The 22,875-nt window shown below is 54.9% G+C and overlaps 1 protein-coding gene across 1 annotated transcript in view; it reads left to right on the top strand.

Moving 5' to 3' along the window:
• The window catches only part of AHNAK2 (AHNAK nucleoprotein 2), a 47,934-nt gene extending 25,059 nt beyond the window's left edge, over window positions 1-22,875 (top strand). The window contains exon 8 of the mRNA XM_048948409.1: window positions 463-22,875. Within this exon, the coding sequence (XP_048804366.1) occupies window positions 463-22,203 (21,741 nt within the window). The 3' untranslated portion in view covers window positions 22,204-22,875. The remainder of the gene's footprint in view (window positions 1-462) is intronic.

Genomic DNA, 22,875 nt, shown 5'->3' with positions numbered 1-22,875 from the left:
AGCTATGTGTTTAAACTTAATAAAATTAATACCTGTTGGCATAAAAGCTACACTAAACCATATGTCATAGCTGCTCATCCAGATGCCTCTGGAACACTTCAAAATTCTTCCTGTAAATTTTCTCTTCATATCATACAAAAATGAATCATATTTTTACAAACATTGTTATAAATATAGATTATAAATATAGACAATTATTGAAAATTCTATTTACTACAGTATTTTGCAAAGAAGGTACACCTTCTTAAATCTACATATTACATTCACAAAATCCATTTACTTAACAGTAATAGTAATCTATTTAATTATCTTCTCCATTTTTAGGATTTTTTTTTTAATGTAACAGGTAGATAATGTGAATACAAAGCTCAATTTTCTATATACTTTATATTACCTGTTTTGTTCTGTGTTGTTTCCATATTATTTTACACTTGATTTAGTAACTACCATTTGTTCTTTCAGGATAAAGAACTCAGTGAAAGCATTCCTGAAGAAACACTGCACGTTTCAGGAAAAGCTACTTCAGAAGAAGACAGAGAAACATTAATTGTAAACCAAAGGGTTGGAAGAAGCAAAAGACCTAAAAAAGATAGATTATCATGGCCAAAATTCCAGTCAATTAAAAATAAAAAGATACTGGGACACAGAAGATCTCACAGTACATCAGATGCATATGAGCCTGCTATACAAGATATTTCCCCTACAAGCACAGATACAGAGTCTCAACAAGAAATTCATATCAAACAAAAAAAAGGAAGCCAAAAGAAGCTGAAGTTCCCTAGTATTGGATTCAAAATGCACAGATCCAAAACAGAACATCAAGACAAGCAAAAAAAAGAAATAAATACTACATTGTTATATGAAAAAAAAATAATACAGAAAGAAGATATCAGCCTGGAAGGTCCTGAAATACTGACTGTTGAATATACTGCTTCTCCTGTTTCTGAAATGAAAACAGAAGAATTAAATGAAACTTCAACAAAAGACTTAAAAGATGTGGAAAATGGTATTCCTACATATGCAAAAAAGTGCCCTGAAGTTGAAATAAGCATTAAAAAGGAAAAGGAATCAACATTGAAGTATACTGTACCTGAAGTGCAAGATATAACAAGAAAGGTATCAAAGCCAAGTTTAGAATCAGATCTGAAAGAAACCCCAACAAAACAAGCACCAAAAATCTCATCAAAATCCCGAAAAAAGAAGCAAAAAGGTACAGAAGATAAAACAGAAGGAGAAAACGGAATTAAAGAAGAAGTAATGGATCACACAGCAGAAGTAAACATAGAGGAAAGAAGTTTAGAAATAGGTAGAGCTAGAATTGAATTACAATCACCCGAGAACCTGGAAGAAAGAGAAAAACAAGCACAAGATGACAAACAGATACCAACAATTCAGAAAACAAAATTTTGGATGTCAGTGCCAAAAAGAAAAGAAACAGACACTAAAAAGATATTAACAAAACCAGAAATAGATGTTACAGATTCAGTACCAGAAACAAAAGCTGAGAAAGAAATTGAGAAAGGAAGGAAAATGGATTTCAAAGCTCAGATACCCGCTACAGAAAAAGAAGAATCTACATGGAAAATAACAATACCACCAATTGAAATGGCCACGTCACCTGTAGATGATATTAACATAGAAGACAGCAAAGCTGAAACCAAATACACAGTAAAAAAGGATCGGACAGAAGAAAGAAACATACAGAGAGGTGACAAAAGTTCAAAGATAGAAAATATTGCAAAGAAAGGAGAAAAGGATGTTGATGGAAAAGAAAGCAAACAGAGATTACCAAAGTTTAAATTACCTACATTTACCTGGGGAACTACAAAAGATGAAACACACAAACCTGAAATTCTAGTAAGTGAGATGACGACAGCAATGGCTCCCAAAGTCGAGGTGGACGTCAGCGTGCCCAAAGCGGACGCCAGCCTCCCCGAGGCAGAGGTCAAGGCCGGCGCTGTCGACGTCAGCATCTCGGGCCCCGACATCAAGCTGCCCTCCGTGGAGGGCTCCCTCGACCTCCAGGCACCCAAGGTAGACCTGACAGTGCCCTCTGCCGAAGGCTCGCTCGATGGAGCCGAGCTGGAAGCCGCGGGCCTCAAAGGCAAGTTTAAGATGCCCAAGTTCGACAAGCCCAAATTCGGAGTGTCGGTACCCAAGGCGGAAGGGCCCGAAGGCGAGGTCAGCCTGCCCGCCGCAGAGGTCGAGCTGCCCTCCGGCGCTGTGACGGTCTCAGGGGAAGGCCCCTCACTGGACCTCAAAGCCGGTGCTAAAACCGAAGGGGCTGGCTGGAAACTGGAGAAGCCCTCCCTCAAAATGCCCAAAGCTGACATCAAAGCTCCCAAGGTGGACATCAGCCTGCCCTCCGTCGACATCACCCTTCCAAAGGCCGGTGCCGACCTGCAGGCGCCCGAGGCGGCTCTCAGCCTCGAGGGGGAGGTAAAAGCCCCGGAGAAGGAGGCCACCAAGGCAAAAGACGGCAAGTTCAAAATGCCCAAGTTCGGCATGCCTTCCTTTGGCTGGTCCAGCAGCAGAGAGGCCAAGGGCACCGTAGCTGCCGATGTGGACGTGAGCCTCAAGGAGCCCCAGGTGACGGCACCCTCGGGAACCGCCGAAGTTGACGTGACCCTGCCCGGGGCCGAGATCCAAGCGCCCGGCGCCGAGGTGACCATCGAGGCGGCCGCAGACGCGGAGAAAGGCCGGTTCAAAATGCCCGACGTCAAGATGCCCAGCGTCAAGCTGCCCAAAGTCAAAGCTCCCCACGTGCAAGTCAGCCTGCCCAAGGCCGAGATCTCGCTGCCCAAAGCCCAGGGCGAAATCCCGGAGGGAGAGCTCGCCCTGCAGGGCCCCGATGCCGAAGGCAGCCTGGACGTGGCTGCCGGCAAAGCGGAGGGCGGCGGCATGAAACTACACATGCCAAAAGTCAAGGTGCCCAGCGTGGCCTTCTCCAAGCCGACCGTCAAGGCTCCCAAAGTCGAGGTGGACGTCAGCGTGCCCAAAGCGGACGCCAGCCTCCCCGAGGCAGAGGTCAAGGCCGGCGCTGTCGACGTCAGCATCTCGGGCCCCGACATCAAGCTGCCCTCCGTGGAGGGCTCCCTCGACCTCCAGGCACCCAAGGTAGACCTGACAGTGCCCTCTGCCGAAGGCTCGCTCGATGGAGCCGAGCTGGAAGCCGCGGGCCTCAAAGGCAAGTTTAAGATGCCCAAGTTCGACAAGCCCAAATTCGGAGTGTCGGTACCCAAGGCGGAAGGGCCCGAAGGCGAGGTCAGCCTGCCCGCCGCAGAGGTCGAGCTGCCCTCCGGCGCTGTGACGGTCTCAGGGGAAGGCCCCTCACTGGACCTCAAAGCCGGTGCTAAAACCGAAGGGGCTGGCTGGAAACTGGAGAAGCCCTCCCTCAAAATGCCCAAAGCTGACATCAAAGCTCCCAAGGTGGACATCAGCCTGCCCTCCGTCGACATCACCCTTCCAAAGGCCGGTGCCGACCTGCAGGCGCCCGAGGCGGCTCTCAGCCTCGAGGGGGAGGTAAAAGCCCCGGAGAAGGAGGCCACCAAGGCAAAAGACGGCAAGTTCAAAATGCCCAAGTTCGGCATGCCTTCCTTTGGCTGGTCCAGCAGCAGAGAGGCCAAGGGCACCGTAGCTGCCGATGTGGACGTGAGCCTCAAGGAGCCCCAGGTGACGGCACCCTCGGGAACCGCCGAAGTTGACGTGACCCTGCCCGGGGCCGAGATCCAAGCGCCCGGCGCCGAGGTGACCATCGAGGCGGCCGCAGACGCGGAGAAAGGCCGGTTCAAAATGCCCGACGTCAAGATGCCCAGCGTCAAGCTGCCCAAAGTCAAAGCTCCCCACGTGCAAGTCAGCCTGCCCAAGGCCGAGATCTCGCTGCCCAAAGCCCAGGGCGAAATCCCGGAGGGAGAGCTCGCCCTGCAGGGCCCCGATGCCGAAGGCAGCCTGGACGTGGCTGCCGGCAAAGCGGAGGGCGGCGGCATGAAACTACACATGCCAAAAGTCAAGGTGCCCAGCGTGGCCTTCTCCAAGCCGACCGTCAAGGCTCCCAAAGTCGAGGTGGACGTCAGCGTGCCCAAAGCGGACGCCAGCCTCCCCGAGGCAGAGGTCAAGGCCGGCGCTGTCGACGTCAGCATCTCGGGCCCCGACATCAAGCTGCCCTCCGTGGAGGGCTCCCTCGACCTCCAGGCACCCAAGGTAGACCTGACAGTGCCCTCTGCCGAAGGCTCGCTCGATGGAGCCGAGCTGGAAGCCGCGGGCCTCAAAGGCAAGTTTAAGATGCCCAAGTTCGACAAGCCCAAATTCGGAGTGTCGGTACCCAAGGCGGAAGGGCCCGAAGGCGAGGTCAGCCTGCCCGCCGCAGAGGTCGAGCTGCCCTCCGGCGCTGTGACGGTCTCAGGGGAAGGCCCCTCACTGGACCTCAAAGCCGGTGCTAAAACCGAAGGGGCTGGCTGGAAACTGGAGAAGCCCTCCCTCAAAATGCCCAAAGCTGACATCAAAGCTCCCAAGGTGGACATCAGCCTGCCCTCCGTCGACATCACCCTTCCAAAGGCCGGTGCCGACCTGCAGGCGCCCGAGGCGGCTCTCAGCCTCGAGGGGGAGGTAAAAGCCCCGGAGAAGGAGGCCACCAAGGCAAAAGACGGCAAGTTCAAAATGCCCAAGTTCGGCATGCCTTCCTTTGGCTGGTCCAGCAGCAGAGAGGCCAAGGGCACCGTAGCTGCCGATGTGGACGTGAGCCTCAAGGAGCCCCAGGTGACGGCACCCTCGGGAACCGCCGAAGTTGACGTGACCCTGCCCGGGGCCGAGATCCAAGCGCCCGGCGCCGAGGTGACCATCGAGGCGGCCGCAGACGCGGAGAAAGGCCGGTTCAAAATGCCCGACGTCAAGATGCCCAGCGTCAAGCTGCCCAAAGTCAAAGCTCCCCACGTGCAAGTCAGCCTGCCCAAGGCCGAGATCTCGCTGCCCAAAGCCCAGGGCGAAATCCCGGAGGGAGAGCTCGCCCTGCAGGGCCCCGATGCCGAAGGCAGCCTGGACGTGGCTGCCGGCAAAGCGGAGGGCGGCGGCATGAAACTACACATGCCAAAAGTCAAGGTGCCCAGCGTGGCCTTCTCCAAGCCGACCGTCAAGGCTCCCAAAGTCGAGGTGGACGTCAGCGTGCCCAAAGCGGACGCCAGCCTCCCCGAGGCAGAGGTCAAGGCCGGCGCTGTCGACGTCAGCATCTCGGGCCCCGACATCAAGCTGCCCTCCGTGGAGGGCTCCCTCGACCTCCAGGCACCCAAGGTAGACCTGACAGTGCCCTCTGCCGAAGGCTCGCTCGATGGAGCCGAGCTGGAAGCCGCGGGCCTCAAAGGCAAGTTTAAGATGCCCAAGTTCGACAAGCCCAAATTCGGAGTGTCGGTACCCAAGGCGGAAGGGCCCGAAGGCGAGGTCAGCCTGCCCGCCGCAGAGGTCGAGCTGCCCTCCGGCGCTGTGACGGTCTCAGGGGAAGGCCCCTCACTGGACCTCAAAGCCGGTGCTAAAACCGAAGGGGCTGGCTGGAAACTGGAGAAGCCCTCCCTCAAAATGCCCAAAGCTGACATCAAAGCTCCCAAGGTGGACATCAGCCTGCCCTCCGTCGACATCACCCTTCCAAAGGCCGGTGCCGACCTGCAGGCGCCCGAGGCGGCTCTCAGCCTCGAGGGGGAGGTAAAAGCCCCGGAGAAGGAGGCCACCAAGGCAAAAGACGGCAAGTTCAAAATGCCCAAGTTCGGCATGCCTTCCTTTGGCTGGTCCAGCAGCAGAGAGGCCAAGGGCACCGTAGCTGCCGATGTGGACGTGAGCCTCAAGGAGCCCCAGGTGACGGCACCCTCGGGAACCGCCGAAGTTGACGTGACCCTGCCCGGGGCCGAGATCCAAGCGCCCGGCGCCGAGGTGACCATCGAGGCGGCCGCAGACGCGGAGAAAGGCCGGTTCAAAATGCCCGACGTCAAGATGCCCAGCGTCAAGCTGCCCAAAGTCAAAGCTCCCCACGTGCAAGTCAGCCTGCCCAAGGCCGAGATCTCGCTGCCCAAAGCCCAGGGCGAAATCCCGGAGGGAGAGCTCGCCCTGCAGGGCCCCGATGCCGAAGGCAGCCTGGACGTGGCTGCCGGCAAAGCGGAGGGCGGCGGCATGAAACTACACATGCCAAAAGTCAAGGTGCCCAGCGTGGCCTTCTCCAAGCCGACCGTCAAGGCTCCCAAAGTCGAGGTGGACGTCAGCGTGCCCAAAGCGGACGCCAGCCTCCCCGAGGCAGAGGTCAAGGCCGGCGCTGTCGACGTCAGCATCTCGGGCCCCGACATCAAGCTGCCCTCCGTGGAGGGCTCCCTCGACCTCCAGGCACCCAAGGTAGACCTGACAGTGCCCTCTGCCGAAGGCTCGCTCGATGGAGCCGAGCTGGAAGCCGCGGGCCTCAAAGGCAAGTTTAAGATGCCCAAGTTCGACAAGCCCAAATTCGGAGTGTCGGTACCCAAGGCGGAAGGGCCCGAAGGCGAGGTCAGCCTGCCCGCCGCAGAGGTCGAGCTGCCCTCCGGCGCTGTGACGGTCTCAGGGGAAGGCCCCTCACTGGACCTCAAAGCCGGTGCTAAAACCGAAGGGGCTGGCTGGAAACTGGAGAAGCCCTCCCTCAAAATGCCCAAAGCTGACATCAAAGCTCCCAAGGTGGACATCAGCCTGCCCTCCGTCGACATCACCCTTCCAAAGGCCGGTGCCGACCTGCAGGCGCCCGAGGCGGCTCTCAGCCTCGAGGGGGAGGTAAAAGCCCCGGAGAAGGAGGCCACCAAGGCAAAAGACGGCAAGTTCAAAATGCCCAAGTTCGGCATGCCTTCCTTTGGCTGGTCCAGCAGCAGAGAGGCCAAGGGCACCGTAGCTGCCGATGTGGACGTGAGCCTCAAGGAGCCCCAGGTGACGGCAGCCTCGGGAACCGCCGAAGTTGACGTGACCCTGCCCGGGGCCGAGATCCAAGCGCCCGGCGCCGAGGTGACCATCGAGGCGGCCGCAGACGCGGAGAAAGGCCGGTTCAAAATGCCGGACGTCAAGATGCCCAGCGTCAAGCTGCCCAAAGTCAAAGCTCCCCACGTGCAAGTCAGCCTGCCCAAGGCCGAGATCTCGCTGCCCAAAGCCCAGGGCGAAATCCCGGAGGGAGAGCTCGCCCTGCAGGGCCCCGATGCCGAAGGCAGCCTGGACGTGGCTGCCGGCAAAGCGGAGGGCGGCGGCATGAAACTACACATGCCAAAAGTCAAGGTGCCCAGCGTGGCCTTCTCCAAGCCGACCGTCAAGGCTCCCAAAGTCGAGGTGGACGTCAGCGTGCCCAAAGCGGACGCCAGCCTCCCCGAGGCAGAGGTCAAGGCCGGCGCTGTCGACGTCAGCATCTCGGGCCCCGACATCAAGCTGCCCTCCGTGGAGGGCTCCCTCGACCTCCAGGCACCCAAGGTAGACCTGACAGTGCCCTCTGCCGAAGGCTCGCTCGATGGAGCCGAGCTGGAAGCCGCGGGCCTCAAAGGCAAGTTTAAGATGCCCAAGTTCGACAAGCCCAAATTCGGAGTGTCGGTACCCAAGGCGGAAGGGCCCGAAGGCGAGGTCAGCCTGCCCGCCGCAGAGGTCGAGCTGCCCTCCGGCGCTGTGACGGTCTCAGGGGAAGGCCCCTCACTGGACCTCAAAGCCGGTGCTAAAACCGAAGGGGCTGGCTGGAAACTGGAGAAGCCCTCCCTCAAAATGCCCAAAGCTGACATCAAAGCTCCCAAGGTGGACATCAGCCTGCCCTCCGTCGACATCACCCTTCCAAAGGCCGGTGCCGACCTGCAGGCGCCCGAGGCGGCTCTCAGCCTCGAGGGGGAGGTAAAAGCCCCGGAGAAGGAGGCCACCAAGGCAAAAGACGGCAAGTTCAAAATGCCCAAGTTCGGCATGCCTTCCTTTGGCTGGTCCAGCAGCAGAGAGGCCAAGGGCACCGTAGCTGCCGATGTGGACGTGAGCCTCAAGGAGCCCCAGGTGACGGCACCCTCGGGAACCGCCGAAGTTGACGTGACCCTGCCCGGGGCCGAGATCCAAGCGCCCGGCGCCGAGGTGACCATCGAGGCGGCCGCAGACGCGGAGAAAGGCCGGTTCAAAATGCCCGACGTCAAGATGCCCAGCGTCAAGCTGCCCAAAGTCAAAGCTCCCCACGTGCAAGTCAGCCTGCCCAAGGCCGAGATCTCGCTGCCCAAAGCCCAGGGCGAAATCCCGGAGGGAGAGCTCGCCCTGCAGGGCCCCGATGCCGAAGGCAGCCTGGACGTGGCTGCCGGCAAAGCGGAGGGCGGCGGCATGAAACTACACATGCCAAAAGTCAAGGTGCCCAGCGTGGCCTTCTCCAAGCCGACCGTCAAGGCTCCCAAAGTCGAGGTGGACGTCAGCGTGCCCAAAGCGGACGCCAGCCTCCCCGAGGCAGAGGTCAAGGCCGGCGCTGTCGACGTCAGCATCTCGGGCCCCGACATCAAGCTGCCCTCCGTGGAGGGCTCCCTCGACCTCCAGGCACCCAAGGTAGACCTGACAGTGCCCTCTGCCGAAGGCTCGCTCGATGGAGCCGAGCTGGAAGCCGCGGGCCTCAAAGGCAAGTTTAAGATGCCCAAGTTCGACAAGCCCAAATTCGGAGTGTCGGTACCCAAGGCGGAAGGGCCCGAAGGCGAGGTCAGCCTGCCCGCCGCAGAGGTCGAGCTGCCCTCCGGCGCTGTGACGGTCTCAGGGGAAGGCCCCTCACTGGACCTCAAAGCCGGTGCTAAAACCGAAGGGGCTGGCTGGAAACTGGAGAAGCCCTCCCTCAAAATGCCCAAAGCTGACATCAAAGCTCCCAAGGTGGACATCAGCCTGCCCTCCGTCGACATCACCCTTCCAAAGGCCGGTGCCGACCTGCAGGCGCCCGAGGCGGCTCTCAGCCTCGAGGGGGAGGTAAAAGCCCCGGAGAAGGAGGCCACCAAGGCAAAAGACGGCAAGTTCAAAATGCCCAAGTTCGGCATGCCTTCCTTTGGCTGGTCCAGCAGCAGAGAGGCCAAGGGCACCGTAGCTGCCGATGTGGACGTGAGCCTCAAGGAGCCCCAGGTGACGGCACCCTCGGGAACCGCCGAAGTTGACGTGACCCTGCCCGGGGCCGAGATCCAAGCGCCCGGCGCCGAGGTGACCATCGAGGCGGCCGCAGACGCGGAGAAAGGCCGGTTCAAAATGCCCGACGTCAAGATGCCCAGCGTCAAGCTGCCCAAAGTCAAAGCTCCCCACGTGCAAGTCAGCCTGCCCAAGGCCGAGATCTCGCTGCCCAAAGCCCAGGGCGAAATCCCGGAGGGAGAGCTCGCCCTGCAGGGCCCCGATGCCGAAGGCAGCCTGGACGTGGCTGCCGGCAAAGCGGAGGGCGGCGGCATGAAACTACACATGCCAAAAGTCAAGGTGCCCAGCGTGGCCTTCTCCAAGCCGACCGTCAAGGCTCCCAAAGTCGAGGTGGACGTCAGCGTGCCCAAAGTGGACGCCAGCCTCCCCGAGGCAGAGGTCAAGGCCGGCGCTGTCGACGTCAGCATCTCGGGCCCCGACATCAAGCTGCCCTCCGTGGAGGGCTCCCTCGACCTCCAGGCACCCAAGGTAGACCTGACAGTGCCCTCTGCCGAAGGCTTGCTCGATGGAGCCGAGCTGGAAGCCGCGGGCCTCAAAGGCAAGTTTAAGATGCCCAAGTTCGACAAGCCCAAATTCGGAGTGTCGGTACCCAAGGCGGAAGGGCCCGAAGGCGAGGTCAGCCTGCCCGCCGCAGAGGTCGAGCTGCCCTCCGGCGCTGTGACGGTCTCAGGGGAAGGCCCCTCACTGGACCTCAAAGCCGGTGCTAAAACCGAAGGGGCTGGTTGGAAACTGGAGAAGCCCTCCCTCAAAATGCCCAAAGCTGACATCAAAGCTCCCAAGGTGGACATCAGCCTGCCCTCCGTCGACATCACCCTTCCAAAGGCCGGTGCCGACCTGCAGGCGCCCGAGGCGGCTCTCAGCCTCGAGGGGGAGGTAAAAGCCCCGGAGAAGGAGGCCACCAAGGCAAAAGACGGCAAGTTCAAAATGCCCAAGTTCGGCATGCCTTCCTTTGGCTGGTCCAGCAGCAGAGAGGCCAAGGGCACCGTAGCTGCCGATGTGGACGTGAGCCTCAAGGAGCCCCAGGTGACGGCACCCTCGGGAACCGCCGAAGTTGACGTGACCCTGCCCGGGGCCGAGATCCAAGCGCCCGGCGCCGAGGTGACCATCGAGGCGGCCGCAGACGCGGAGAAAGGCCGGTTCAAAATGCCCGACGTCAAGATGCCCAGCGTCAAGCTGCCCAAAGTCAAAGCTCCCCACGTGCAAGTCAGCCTGCCCAAGGCCGAGATCTCGCTGCCCAAAGCCCAGGGCGAAATCCCGGAGGGAGAGCTCGCCCTGCAGGGCCCCGATGCCGAAGGCAGCCTGGACGTGGCTGCCGGCAAAGCGGAGGGCGGCGGCATGAAACTACACATGCCAAAAGTCAAGGTGCCCAGCGTGGCCTTCTCCAAGCCGACCGTCAAGGCTCCCAAAGTCGAGGTGGACGTCAGCGTGCCCAAAGCGGACGCCAGCCTCCCCGAGGCAGAGGTCAAGGCCGGCGCTGTCGACGTCAGCATCTCGGGCCCCGACATCAAGCTGCCCTCCGTGGAGGGCTCCCTCGACCTCCAGGCACCCAAGGTAGACCTGACAGTGCCCTCTGCCGAAGGCTCGCTCGATGGAGCCGAGCTGGAAGCCGCGGGCCTCAAAGGCAAGTTTAAGATGCCCAAGTTCGACAAGCCCAAATTCGGAGTGTCGGTACCCAAGGCGGAAGGGCCCGAAGGCGAGGTCAGCCTGCCCGCCGCAGAGGTCGAGCTGCCCTCCGGCGCTGTGACGGTCTCAGGGGAAGGCCCCTCACTGGACCTCAAAGCCGGTGCTAAAACCGAAGGGGCTGGCTGGAAACTGGAGAAGCCCTCCCTCAAAATGCCCAAAGCTGACATCAAAGCTCCCAAGGTGGACATCAGCCTGCCCTCCGTCGACATCACCCTTCCAAAGGCCGGTGCCGACCTGCAGGCGCCCGAGGCGGCTCTCAGCCTCGAGGGGGAGGTAAAAGCCCCGGAGAAGGAGGCCACCAAGGCAAAAGACGGCAAGTTCAAAATGCCCAAGTTCGGCATGCCTTCCTTTGGCTGGTCCAGCAGCAGAGAGGCCAAGGGCACCGTAGCTGCCGATGTGGACGTGAGCCTCAAGGAGCCCCAGGTGACGGCACCCTCGGGAACCGCCGAAGTTGACGTGACCCTGCCCGGGGCCGAGATCCAAGCGCCCGGCGCCGAGGTGACCATCGAGGCGGCCGCAGACGCGGAGAAAGGCCGGTTCAAAATGCCCGACGTCAAGATGCCCAGCGTCAAGCTGCCCAAAGTCAAAGCTCCCCACGTGCAAGTCAGCCTGCCCAAGGCCGAGATCTCGCTGCCCAAAGCCCAGGGCGAAATCCCGGAGGGAGAGCTCGCCCTGCAGGGCCCCGATGCCGAAGGCAGCCTGGACGTGGCTGCCGGCAAAGCGGAGGGCGGCGGCATGAAACTACACATGCCAAAAGTCAAGGTGCCCAGCGTGGCCTTCTCCAAGCCGACCGTCAAGGCTCCCAAAGTCGAGGTGGACGTCAGCGTGCCCAAAGCGGACGCCAGCCTCCCCGAGGCAGAGGTCAAGGCCGGCGCTGTCGACGTCAGCATCTCGGGCCCCGACATCAAGCTGCCCTCCGTGGAGGGCTCCCTCGACCTCCAGGCACCCAAGGTAGACCTGACAGTGCCCTCTGCCGAAGGCTCGCTCGATGGAGCCGAGCTGGAAGCCGCGGGCCTCAAAGGCAAGTTTAAGATGCCCAAGTTCGACAAGCCCAAATTCGGAGTGTCGGTACCCAAGGCGGAAGGGCCCGAAGGCGAGGTCAGCCTGCCCGCCGCAGAGGTCGAGCTGCCCTCCGGCGCTGTGACGGTCTCAGGGGAAGGCCCCTCACTGGACCTCAAAGCCGGTGCTAAAACCGAAGGGGCTGGCTGGAAACTGGAGAAGCCCTCCCTCAAAATGCCCAAAGCTGACATCAAAGCTCCCAAGGTGGACATCAGCCTGCCCTCCGTCGACATCACCCTTCCAAAGGCCGGTGCCGACCTGCAGGCGCCCGAGGCGGCTCTCAGCCTCGAGGGGGAGGTAAAAGCCCCGGAGAAGGAGGCCACCAAGGCAAAAGACGGCAAGTTCAAAATGCCCAAGTTCGGCATGCCTTCCTTTGGCTGGTCCAGCAGCAGAGAGGCCAAGGGCACCGTAGCTGCCGATGTGGACGTGAGCCTCAAGGAGCCCCAGGTGACGGCACCCTCGGGAACCGCCGAAGTTGACGTGACCCTGCCCGGGGCCGAGATCCAAGCGCCCGGCGCCGAGGTGACCATCGAGGCGGCCGCAGACGCGGAGAAAGGCCGGTTCAAAATGCCCGACGTCAAGATGCCCAGCGTCAAGCTGCCCAAAGTCAAAGCTCCCCACGTGCAAGTCAGCCTGCCCAAGGCCGAGATCTCGCTGCCCAAAGCCCAGGGCGAAATCCCGGAGGGAGAGCTCGCCCTGCAGGGCCCCGATGCCGAAGGCAGCCTGGACGTGGCTGCCGGCAAAGCGGAGGGCGGCGGCATGAAACTACACATGCCAAAAGTCAAGGTGCCCAGCGTGGCCTTCTCCAAGCCGACCGTCAAGGCTCCCAAAGTCGAGGTGGATGTCAGCGTGCCCAAAGCGGACGCCAGCCTCCCCGAGGCAGAGGTCAAGGCCGGCGCTGTCGACGTCAGCATCTCGGGCCCCGACATCAAGCTGCCCTCCGTGGAGGGCTCCCTCGACCTCCAGGCACCCAAGGTAGACCTGACAGTGCCCTCTGCCGAAGGCTCGCTCGATGGAGCCGAGCTGGAAGCCGCGGGCCTCAAAGGCAAGTTTAAGATGCCCAAGTTCGACAAGCCCAAATTCGGAGTGTCGGTACCCAAGGCGGAAGGGCCCGAAGGCGAGGTCAGCCTGCCCGCCGCAGAGGTCGAGCTGCCCTCCGGCGCTGTGACGGTCTCAGGGGAAGGCCCCTCACTGGACCTCAAAGCCGGTGCTAAAACCGAAGGGGCTGGCTGGAAACTGGAGAAGCCCTCCCTCAAAATGCCCAAAGCTGACATCAAAGCTCCCAAGGTGGACATCAGCCTGCCCTCCGTCGACATCACCCTTCCAAAGGCCGGTGCCGACCTGCAGGCGCCCGAGGCGGCTCTCAGCCTCGAGGGGGAGGTAAAAGCCCCGGAGAAGGAGGCCACCAAGGCAAAAGACGGCAAGTTCAAAATGCCCAAGTTCGGCATGCCTTCCTTTGGCTGGTCCAGCAGCAGAGAGGCCAAGGGCACCGTAGCTGCCGATGTGGACGTGAGCCTCAAGGAGCCCCAGGTGACGGCACCCTCGGGAACCGCCGAAGTTGACGTGACCCTGCCCGGGGCCGAGATCCAAGCGCCCGGCGCCGAGGTGACCATCGAGGCGGCCGCAGACGCGGAGAAAGGCCGGTTCAAAATGCCCGACGTCAAGATGCCCAGCGTCAAGCTGCCCAAAGTCAAAGCTCCCCACGTGCAAGTCAGCCTGCCCAAGGCCGAGATCTCGCTGCCCAAAGCCCAGGGCGAAATCCCGGAGGGAGAGCTCGCCCTGCAGGGCCCCGATGCCGAAGGCAGCCTGGACGTGGCTGCCGGCAAAGCGGAGGGCGGCGGCATGAAACTACACATGCCAAAAGTCAAGGTGCCCAGCGTGGCCTTCTCCAAGCCGACCGTCAAGGCTCCCAAAGTCGAGGTGGACGTCAGCGTGCCCAAAGCGGACGCCAGCCTCCCCGAGGCAGAGGTCAAGGCCGGCGCTGTCGACGTCAGCATCTCGGGCCCCGACATCAAGCTGCCCTCCGTGGAGGGCTCCCTCGACCTCCAGGCACCCAAGGTAGACCTGACAGTGCCCTCTGCCGAAGGCTCGCTCGATGGAGCCGAGCTGGAAGCCGCGGGCCTCAAAGGCAAGTTTAAGATGCCCAAGTTCGACAAGCCCAAATTCGGAGTGTCGGTACCCAAGGCGGAAGGGCCCGAAGGCGAGGTCAGCCTGCCCGCCGCAGAGGTCGAGCTGCCCTCCGGCGCTGTGACGGTCTCAGGGGAAGGCCCCTCACTGGACCTCAAAGCCGGTGCTAAAACCGAAGGGGCTGGTTGGAAACTGGAGAAGCCCTCCCTCAAAATGCCCAAAGCTGACATCAAAGCTCCCAAGGTGGACATCAGCCTGCCCTCCGTCGACATCACCCTTCCAAAGGCCGGTGCCGACCTGCAGGCGCCCGAGGCGGCTCTCAGCCTCGAGGGGGAGGTAAAAGCCCCGGAGAAGGAGGCCACCAAGGCAAAAGACGGCAAGTTCAAAATGCCCAAGTTCGGCATGCCTTCCTTTGGCTGGTCCAGCAGCAGAGAGGCCAAGGGCACCGTAGCTGCCGATGTGGACGTGAGCCTCAAGGAGCCCCAGGTGACGGCACCCTCGGGAACCGCCGAAGTTGACGTGACCCTGCCCGGGGCCGAGATCCAAGCGCCCGGCGCCGAGGTGACCATCGAGGCGGCCGCAGACGCGGAGAAAGGCCAGTTCAAAATGCCCGACGTCAAGATGCCCAGCGTCAAGCTGCCCAAAGTCAAAGCTCCCCACGTGCAAGTCAGCCTGCCCAAGGCCGAGATCTCGCTGCCCAAAGCCCAGGGCGAAATCCCGGAGGGAGAGCTCGCCCTGCAGGGCCCCGATGCCGAAGGCAGCCTGGACGTGGCTGCCGGCAAAGCGGAGGGCGGCGGCATGAAACTACACATGCCAAAAGTCAAGGTGCCCAGCGTGGCCTTCTCCAAGCCGACCGTCAAGGCTCCCAAAGTCGAGGTGGATGTCAGCGTGCCCAAAGCGGACGCCAGCCTCCCCGAGGCAGAGGTCAAGGCCGGCGCTGTCGACGTCAGCATCTCGGGCCCCGACATCAAGCTGCCCTCCGTGGAGGGCTCCCTCGACCTCCAGGCACCCAAGGTAGACCTGACAGTGCCCTCTGCCGAAGGCTCGCTCGATGGAGCCGAGCTGGAAGCCGCGGGCCTCAAAGGCAAGTTTAAGATGCCCAAGTTCGACAAGCCCAAATTCGGAGTGTCGGTACCCAAGGCGGAAGGGCCCGAAGGCGAGGTCAGCCTGCCCGCCGCAGAGGTCGAGCTGCCCTCCGGCGCTGTGACGGTCTCAGGGGAAGGCCCCTCACTGGACCTCAAAGCCGGTGCTAAAACCGAAGGGGCTGGCTGGAAACTGGAGAAGCCCTCCCTCACAATGCCCAAAGCTGACATCAAAGCTCCCAAGGTGGACATCAGCCTGCCCTCCGTCGACATCACCCTTCCAAAGGCCGGTGCCGACCTGCAGGCGCCCGAGGCGGCTCTCAGCCTCGAGGGGGAGGTAAAAGCCCCGGAGAAGGAGGCCACCAAGGCAAAAGACGGCAAGTTCAAAATGCCCAAGTTCGGCATGCCTTCCTTTGGCTGGTCCAGCAGCAGAGAGGCCAAGGGCACCGTAGCTGCCGATGTGGACGTGAGCCTCAAGGAGCCCCAGGTGACGGCACCCTCGGGAACCGCCGAAGTTGACGTGACCCTGCCCGGGGCCGAGATCCAAGCGCCCGGCGCCGAGGTGACCATCGAGGCAGCCGCAGACGCGGAGAAAGGCCGGTTCAAAATGCCCGACGTCAAGATGCCCAGCGTCAAGCTGCCCAAAGTCAAAGCTCCCCACGTGCAAGTCAGCCTGCCCAAGGCCGAGATCTCGCTGCCCAAAGCCCAGGGCGAAATCCCGGAGGGAGAGCTCGCCCTGCAGGGCCCCGATGCCGAAGGCAGCCTGGACGTGGCTGCCGGCAAAGCGGAGGGCGGCGGCATGAAACTACACATGCCAAAAGTCAAGGTGCCCAGCGTGGCCTTCTCCAAGCCGACCGTCAAGGCTCCCAAAGTCGAGGTGGACGTCAGCGTGCCCAAAGCGGACGCCAGCCTCCCCGAGGCAGAGGTCAAGGCCGGCGCTGTCGACGTCAGCATCTCGGGCCCCGACATCAAGCTGCCCTCCGTGGAGGGCTCCCTCGACCTCCAGGCACCCATGGTAGACCTGACAGTGCCCTCTGCCGAAGGCTCGCTCGATGGAGCCGAGCTGGAAGCCGCGGGCCTCAAAGGCAAGTTTAAGATGCCCAAGTTCGACAAGCCCAAATTCGGAGTGTCGGTACCCAAGGCGGAAGGGCCCGAAGGCGAGGTCAGCCTGCCCGCCGCAGAGGTCGAGCTGCCCTCCGGCGCTGTGACGGTCTCAGGGGAAGGCCCCTCACTGGACCTCAAAGCCGGTGCTAAAACCGAAGGGGCTGGCTGGAAACTGGAGAAGCCCTCCCTCAAAATGCCCAAAGCTGACATCAAAGCTCCCAAGGTGGACATCAGCCTGCCCTCCGTCGACATCACCCTTCCAAAGGCCGGTGCCGACCTGCAGGCGCCCGAGGCGGCTCTCAGCCTCGAGGGGGAGGTAAAAGCCCCGGAGAAGGAGGCCACCAAGGCAAAAGACGGCAAGTTCAAAATGCCCAAGTTCGGCATGCCTTCCTTTGGCTGGTCCAGCAGCAGAGAGGCCAAGGGCACCGTAGCTGCCGATGTGGACGTGAGCCTCAAGGAGCCTCCACGTGACTTGTCCCTTCCTGGTGCTGAGATACAAGCACCTGTCATTGCTGTTACCTCTAGTTCATCCTCTGTGAAGGAGGATTCTACTGGTAAATCTAAAGGTTCTTTATTCAGTATGCCTAGAGTTTCACTTTCTAAAAGTTCAAAGCATGAGCTTCAAAGTAAGTCTAGTAGTGAATGTTCCGAGTCAGAATCTATTTGTTATTCAGTAACAGAAGAGTCTCCTGCTGTTATTTCTGGCAGTGTCGGAAGTAAACTTGTTCCTGACTTTAAGGGAGACAGCTCTTCTAAAAGCAGTAAATTTAGAATTCCTAGTTTGGGTTTCTCCAAAGTTGATATTAGTTCTTCTAAATTTGATCAAGATTCCCCATTATCAAAAGGGGATATAACTCTTACCAAATATCAGATGAATGTAGCAGAATCTGAATCAAAAATTTCATCTTCTACTGATGTAAACGTTTCATTTACAGATTCTGAGATTATGCAAATAGAGGGTTCTTGTGAGCAAGGAAGTTTGAAGCCAGAAAAAGTAAAATCACCACCTGCTGAGCAGTGTGTTGGTGATTCAGAATATACAGTTAAAATACCTAAGTTCCGAAAACCAAAGTTTGGATTTTCTTGGTCAAAGGGAAAACCACCAGCAACTGATGTTGGTTCCAAATCCGAATCTCAATTTTCCAAGGAACAGATGACATCTGAAATGTTTGATATTGAAAATCCAGCTCAGATTCCTGATTCTGAGTTTGACCTAAAAATGCCAAAGCCATCACCTGAACTTGTTACGGGTGCTTCAGAGTTGGATGTTAGTCTTCCATCCCCAGAGGTTACCATGCCAAGGCTAGAAATGGATATTCATGGTCCAGAGTGCAGGAAAGAGCAGGAGTTAATTTCTGGTGAGAAGGACACTGAGGATAAAGAAAGCAAATTTAAAATGTCAAAATTCAGACTACTGTCATTTAATTGGTCCCCAAAGAAAGAAGCTATTGCTCCTTCTGAAGCTGAAGGACACCTGGAAGAATGCACTATTTCATCTGAAGACACAGAATCTAAATTAGCACCAATTACCCCCGACAATCAAGACCTTCATGTGGAATTAAATACAGCAACAGAAAAAGATGGTGAAACGGGCAAAACCAAGAAGTCTCAATTTATCATGCCAAAGATCTCCCTTACTAAAGTGAAGGGTCAAAAAGTCCAGGGCTCTCTGCCCATACTAGAAACTGATGTTTGTGATCTCAAACAAGAAAAATGTGGAGATGCTTCAGTACAGAAATCTGACAAAGGGAGTAGTGAAGAAATGGCAGAAATGGGTGTAAAGATGCCAAAAGTTAGAGTTTTAACTTCTGAATTTTCCAAACCTGAAGTTGGAGGACCCAAAATAGAAATGGACATTAGCATACCTGCAGGTGAGGTCATTCTTACTGCTTGTGAACAAGATGACCTGAACCAGAAATCAGCTGCTGCTGATACTCCTTCCTCAGGTACTAAGATGACAACTGAAGCCTCAGTTGAGGTGAAGAGTCCTGAGGCAAGTGTTGAAAGAATATCGAGTGAAATTGCCACGAGTGGTGTAGAAATAAAAGTTGAAGGTCCTGAAGGGAAAACAAAAACGTCAAAATTCCAAGTGCCAAAGTTTGGAATGACAAATGCTAAAGGGAAAGGATCAGAAAAGGAGGTCGGCCAAACCAAATCAGAAGCCAAGGCTCCCCAACTAAAAGCTACGATAGAAATAGCTGATATTGCTGTGGAAGCACCAAATTTGGAGGTGGAACATACTGAAGGAAAAGAATCTTCCAGCTCTAAATTGAGAATAACCAAAGCTGACAAGAAGGCATCGGAAGCTGATACTCACTTCCCAACAGGTGAGATTTCTATCTCAAAAACAGACAGTGATATGCAAGATTCAGATATGGCACTAAAAATTAAAGAGGAAACAAAGCACAGGAATGAAGACGGAGAAGAGAAAGAAGGACATTTCAAAATGCCAAAATTCAAACTTCCATCCTTCAGTTGGTCACCAAAGAAGGAAGCAACTGTTAAGGCAGATTCTGAAGCAAATTTAGAAGACAGTCAAGTTGCTGTAACGTCAGGTGGAATAGACACAGAAGTGGAAGGAACTGTAGCTGATGATCAAGGACTCAGGCCTGCCCTTGATCTGGAAATACTTGCTGGAAAAGATCAACAAAAAAGTCCAATTAAAAAGCCTCAGTTTGTAATGCCTAAAATTTCACTTTCCAAGATCAAGATTCCCAAATCTCAGGGACATTCATTAAAAATTGAAGCTGGAAATACTGTAACTAAAACAGAAAGAGATGGAGTTGATTCAATACAGATACCTGATATAGAAAGAAGTCATTCCATACAGACAGAAGAAGGGGCACAAATAAGCATAAAAACAGCTGCAGTTAAGATCCCCACTTTGGAGCTTTCCAAAACAGAAGCCTTCCAAGCTGATTTGGGAGTCAGCTCATCCAAGATTGATACTGCTCTGACTGTCTCAGAGGAGAGTTTTCAACAGGTTGTCCTAAAATCGAGTTCTGATAAAGATTCTATTAAAAAAACAGGCACTGAGTTCCCTGAAGGAGAAGCTTCAACTGAACCGAGAAGCACCAAAATAGCAACAGAAGGATCATTAGTTACGGATGGAAGAAAGATGAAATTGGAAGGTCACGATGTACAGATTAAAATGCCCAAATTCCAGAAGCCAAAGTTTGGAATCTCCCTGACAAAAGGGAAAGGCCCAGATCCAGAGATCAGCTCTCCAAAATTAGAAGCTGAGCTACCTCAGCTAAAAATGACAGCAGAAGTTGCTGACATTGCTGGGAGAGTGCCAGCATCAGAATTTACATCTGATATGTCAGATCCTGGGCTAGAGGTTTCTGCTTCAAAGGCAAAAACACCCCAAGCTCTGACGGCTGTCATTGAAGCTCCAAAGGTAGATGTAAGCCCCCAGTCAGAGTCTAAAGCAGTGATAGGGGGAGATACTGACAGCCTTAAGGAGAAAGAAATCAAAACAGAAGAAGAAATGAAAGCTGAAGAAGCTCAGACTGAAGAACATCAGGGATGGTTTAAAATGCCAAAATTCAGAATACCTGCATTTGGCCGCACGTCTTTAAAGGAAAAGAAGGGTGATACAGATGTTGAAAGAACTCTAGAAAAACCTCAGACAGGCATTCCTTCTGCCAAAGTACAAACTGAAGCTGAAGTTACTATTGGAAAAGAAGAAACTCCAAAATTAGGAGATTCTGCAGAGAGTTCTGTTATTAGCTTGCCAAAGGTAGAAGGAGATATTTCATTATCTGCAGAAAGCAAAGATAGTAGAGTAAATATTCAAAAACATGAAACTTATGCAGACATAGTTAAGCGTGGTGCTGACGGACAAAAAATGCACAGTTCAGAATTCACAGTGTCTTCCGTGCAATTATCTAAAATGGAAATAAGTGCTTCAATAATTGACAAAGATAACAGTTCACAAAGTAAGTTCCCTATGGGTACCCTGGCTCTTCAAGACCAGAAAGTCAAATCACAGGACAGAGATACTCCAAAAGTAGAAAGTTCCACTGAAGTAAAGACTTCAAGTGCAGAATTTAAAACATTATCAGGTGAAGTTACTCTGGACAGAACACAGGAAGAAACAGATGCAAGTCTTGCAAAGGGAGAATTAGACCTTCAAAATCAAGGGGCAGTGATTAAAACAGTAAAGATAAGGACAAGTGAGATAAAAATTATAGGAAAAGACAGTGAATTAAAATGGTCTACAGGTGAGTGGGCTACTGAAAAGGGATCAGAAGATGCTGTTTACGTTGCAGCTAAGATGGAAGATGTAAAGGTAGATGTACCAGAAGTGAAAACGGATGTTGAAATTGAGAGGGTAGATCCTGACATGGAATGTCAAGTGAAATGTGTTGAAAAGGACATGTCTGCAAATGTGGAAGCGCAAGTAGAAGACAGAGCAGAAACAAGTAAAATTAAAACATACAAGTTTAAGATTCCAAGGTTTGGAATATTACATTCAGAAGCGAAGGGTTTTGAAGATGATATCAGTTTGCCAAAGTCAGGAGCTGTTTCAGTGTCTAAAACTGGAATAGGCAGAGTGGAAACGCAGTTACAAAAATCAGAAGGATCCATTGGCCCAACAAGTCCAACTACAGATCACAAAGAATCATCTGCTAGAATTACAGTGGACAAATCACAAGGTGGTCCAGAAGTAAATATAAAAATTCCCAAACTAAAAATACCAAGATTCACTTTCAGAGTTCTCCCAAGTGAAGCTGATGTTTCATTGTCAAAAGTGGTAACAGATCCAAAAGGAACTAGTGCTGACGTTGAAGTGGTGCACTTGCAAGCAAGCTCTACTATCCCCGAGGAAATACCAGAGACTCTGGAAGGTGATATTCAAAAAGCAAAAAGCAAAATTCTAACACTGATTGAACCTGACATTAAAACAGCACAGATGACTGCTACCATAGATTCCTGCCTTTCAAATGCAGGGCAAGACATTCATTGGTCATATGTAGAAGGCCAAGAAGTGAGAGAGAAAGTAGAACCTGAACATGTTTCTATTGAAAGGTGTGAAATTTACTCTACCCAGATACTGAAGGAATCAGAGATTCTCTCATCAGAGGTTAAAACTGCTACCTTGGGATTTTCATTGCTCAAGGCGAAGTTGCCTGAATCACATAGCAACTTAGAAGTGCTAGTCCAGCAAAGCCCTTCAACGGAAAATGCATCATCAGTGAACACATCTGACCATTCTGATGAAAGTTCTGTAGTAAGTGCACAGAGGACTGTCATTGCTGAACTTAAACTACCTGACAAACCACACAGTGAGACTGAAGAATCTAGCGGAATGATAGGTTTACCAACATTAAAAACATTTGCTGCTGAAGTAAAGCCTTCCAGTAAACCTGAAGAGAGTCAACCTGATAAGGCACCAGAGAAAACAGCTGCAGCTCCTCTCTCTGAAGATGAGGATATAGCCAAAGCACAAGAAGATGAAGAAAAGGATGTAACTGATGAAAAAGAAAAGGCTGACAGCAAAAGGTCTCCTGGAAGGTTCAAATTTTGGCTTCCAAGTATTGGCTTTTCATCTTCTGGTGATGAAACAAGCTCAGATTCAAAAACAGAAGTAAAAAAATCAGAAGAAACAAGGCCAGAAGATATGAAACCTGCTGACACATCAGTTAGTGATTCTTCCAAGCAAACTGAAAAAACTGGATGGTTTAGATTTCCCAAACTAGGTTTCACATCTCCTTCCAAAAAAGCTAAGATTGTTGACAAAGAAGAGACAGGTGATAAAGAGAGAGGAATATCAGATGAAGATAGCCCTTCAGATAAACCTGACGTATTTTTTGATGCACAGGAAAGCTTATCACCTAAAGAAATAGCAGAGAGCGAAAAACAAGAAATCGATGGGACTTCATCTAATATTCCAGTTTCTCAGACTATCGTTACATCTTCAGCAAGGACTGAACTAATCTTGTTGGAGCAAGAAAAAGCTGGTCAACCTAATATCCCTGGAGATGCAACCAAATGAAGATTGCCTTGTGCCAACCACCCAGAGAAAAGAGAATAATCTACACAGGAGAAAAGGAAAGGAAAAAAAAACAATCCTAATTTGCCAGTAACCAAAAATTAAACAAAACCTACAGGTGATATTTACAAAAACAGTTCCTTGAAGAGAATTTACCACATCTAAACCTTCCTGTACTTGAATGTGCTATACTGTGTAGTAATAAAAATAGTGATCTTTCCAAATCTGCTCCAAAGGCAAGAACAGGTACAGGAGAGTTCATAGTTCTAATAAGGTCTGAAAAGATACCTGAACCATGAAAGTAAACCTTTGAAAGACTCAATGACAGCAAAATGTCTTGTTAAATATGCTTCTCAAAAACACACCAGTTAGGATTAGATGATATATTATTTGCAGAGCAGAGTATAAACTAGTACTATGAGAATTATATTTACCTGTTTAGATTTTGGATCTCTCTGACTTATTTTTGCTTTCTTAGTAAATCTTTCTTTATTTCAGCTAAAATAAACATATACTCCACAATCATTTTAAAAAGCAAAATGAAAACAAAATACTAGTGTAGACAGACAGAGGCTTTACCCCTTCCTCTCTTCTCATGTTTTTTATTATCGTGGTGGGTCATATTTAGCCTTAAAAGATTAACAAATAAATAAATTCAAGACAAAAAAAAAAAAA

This window comes from Lagopus muta, chromosome 6 (genome assembly GCF_023343835.1).
Source record: "Lagopus muta isolate bLagMut1 chromosome 6, bLagMut1 primary, whole genome shotgun sequence".
NCBI lineage: Eukaryota > Metazoa > Chordata > Aves > Galliformes > Phasianidae > Lagopus > Lagopus muta.
Note: the sequence above shows the minus strand (reverse complement) of the source record. Positions and strands in the feature narration are given on the sequence as shown.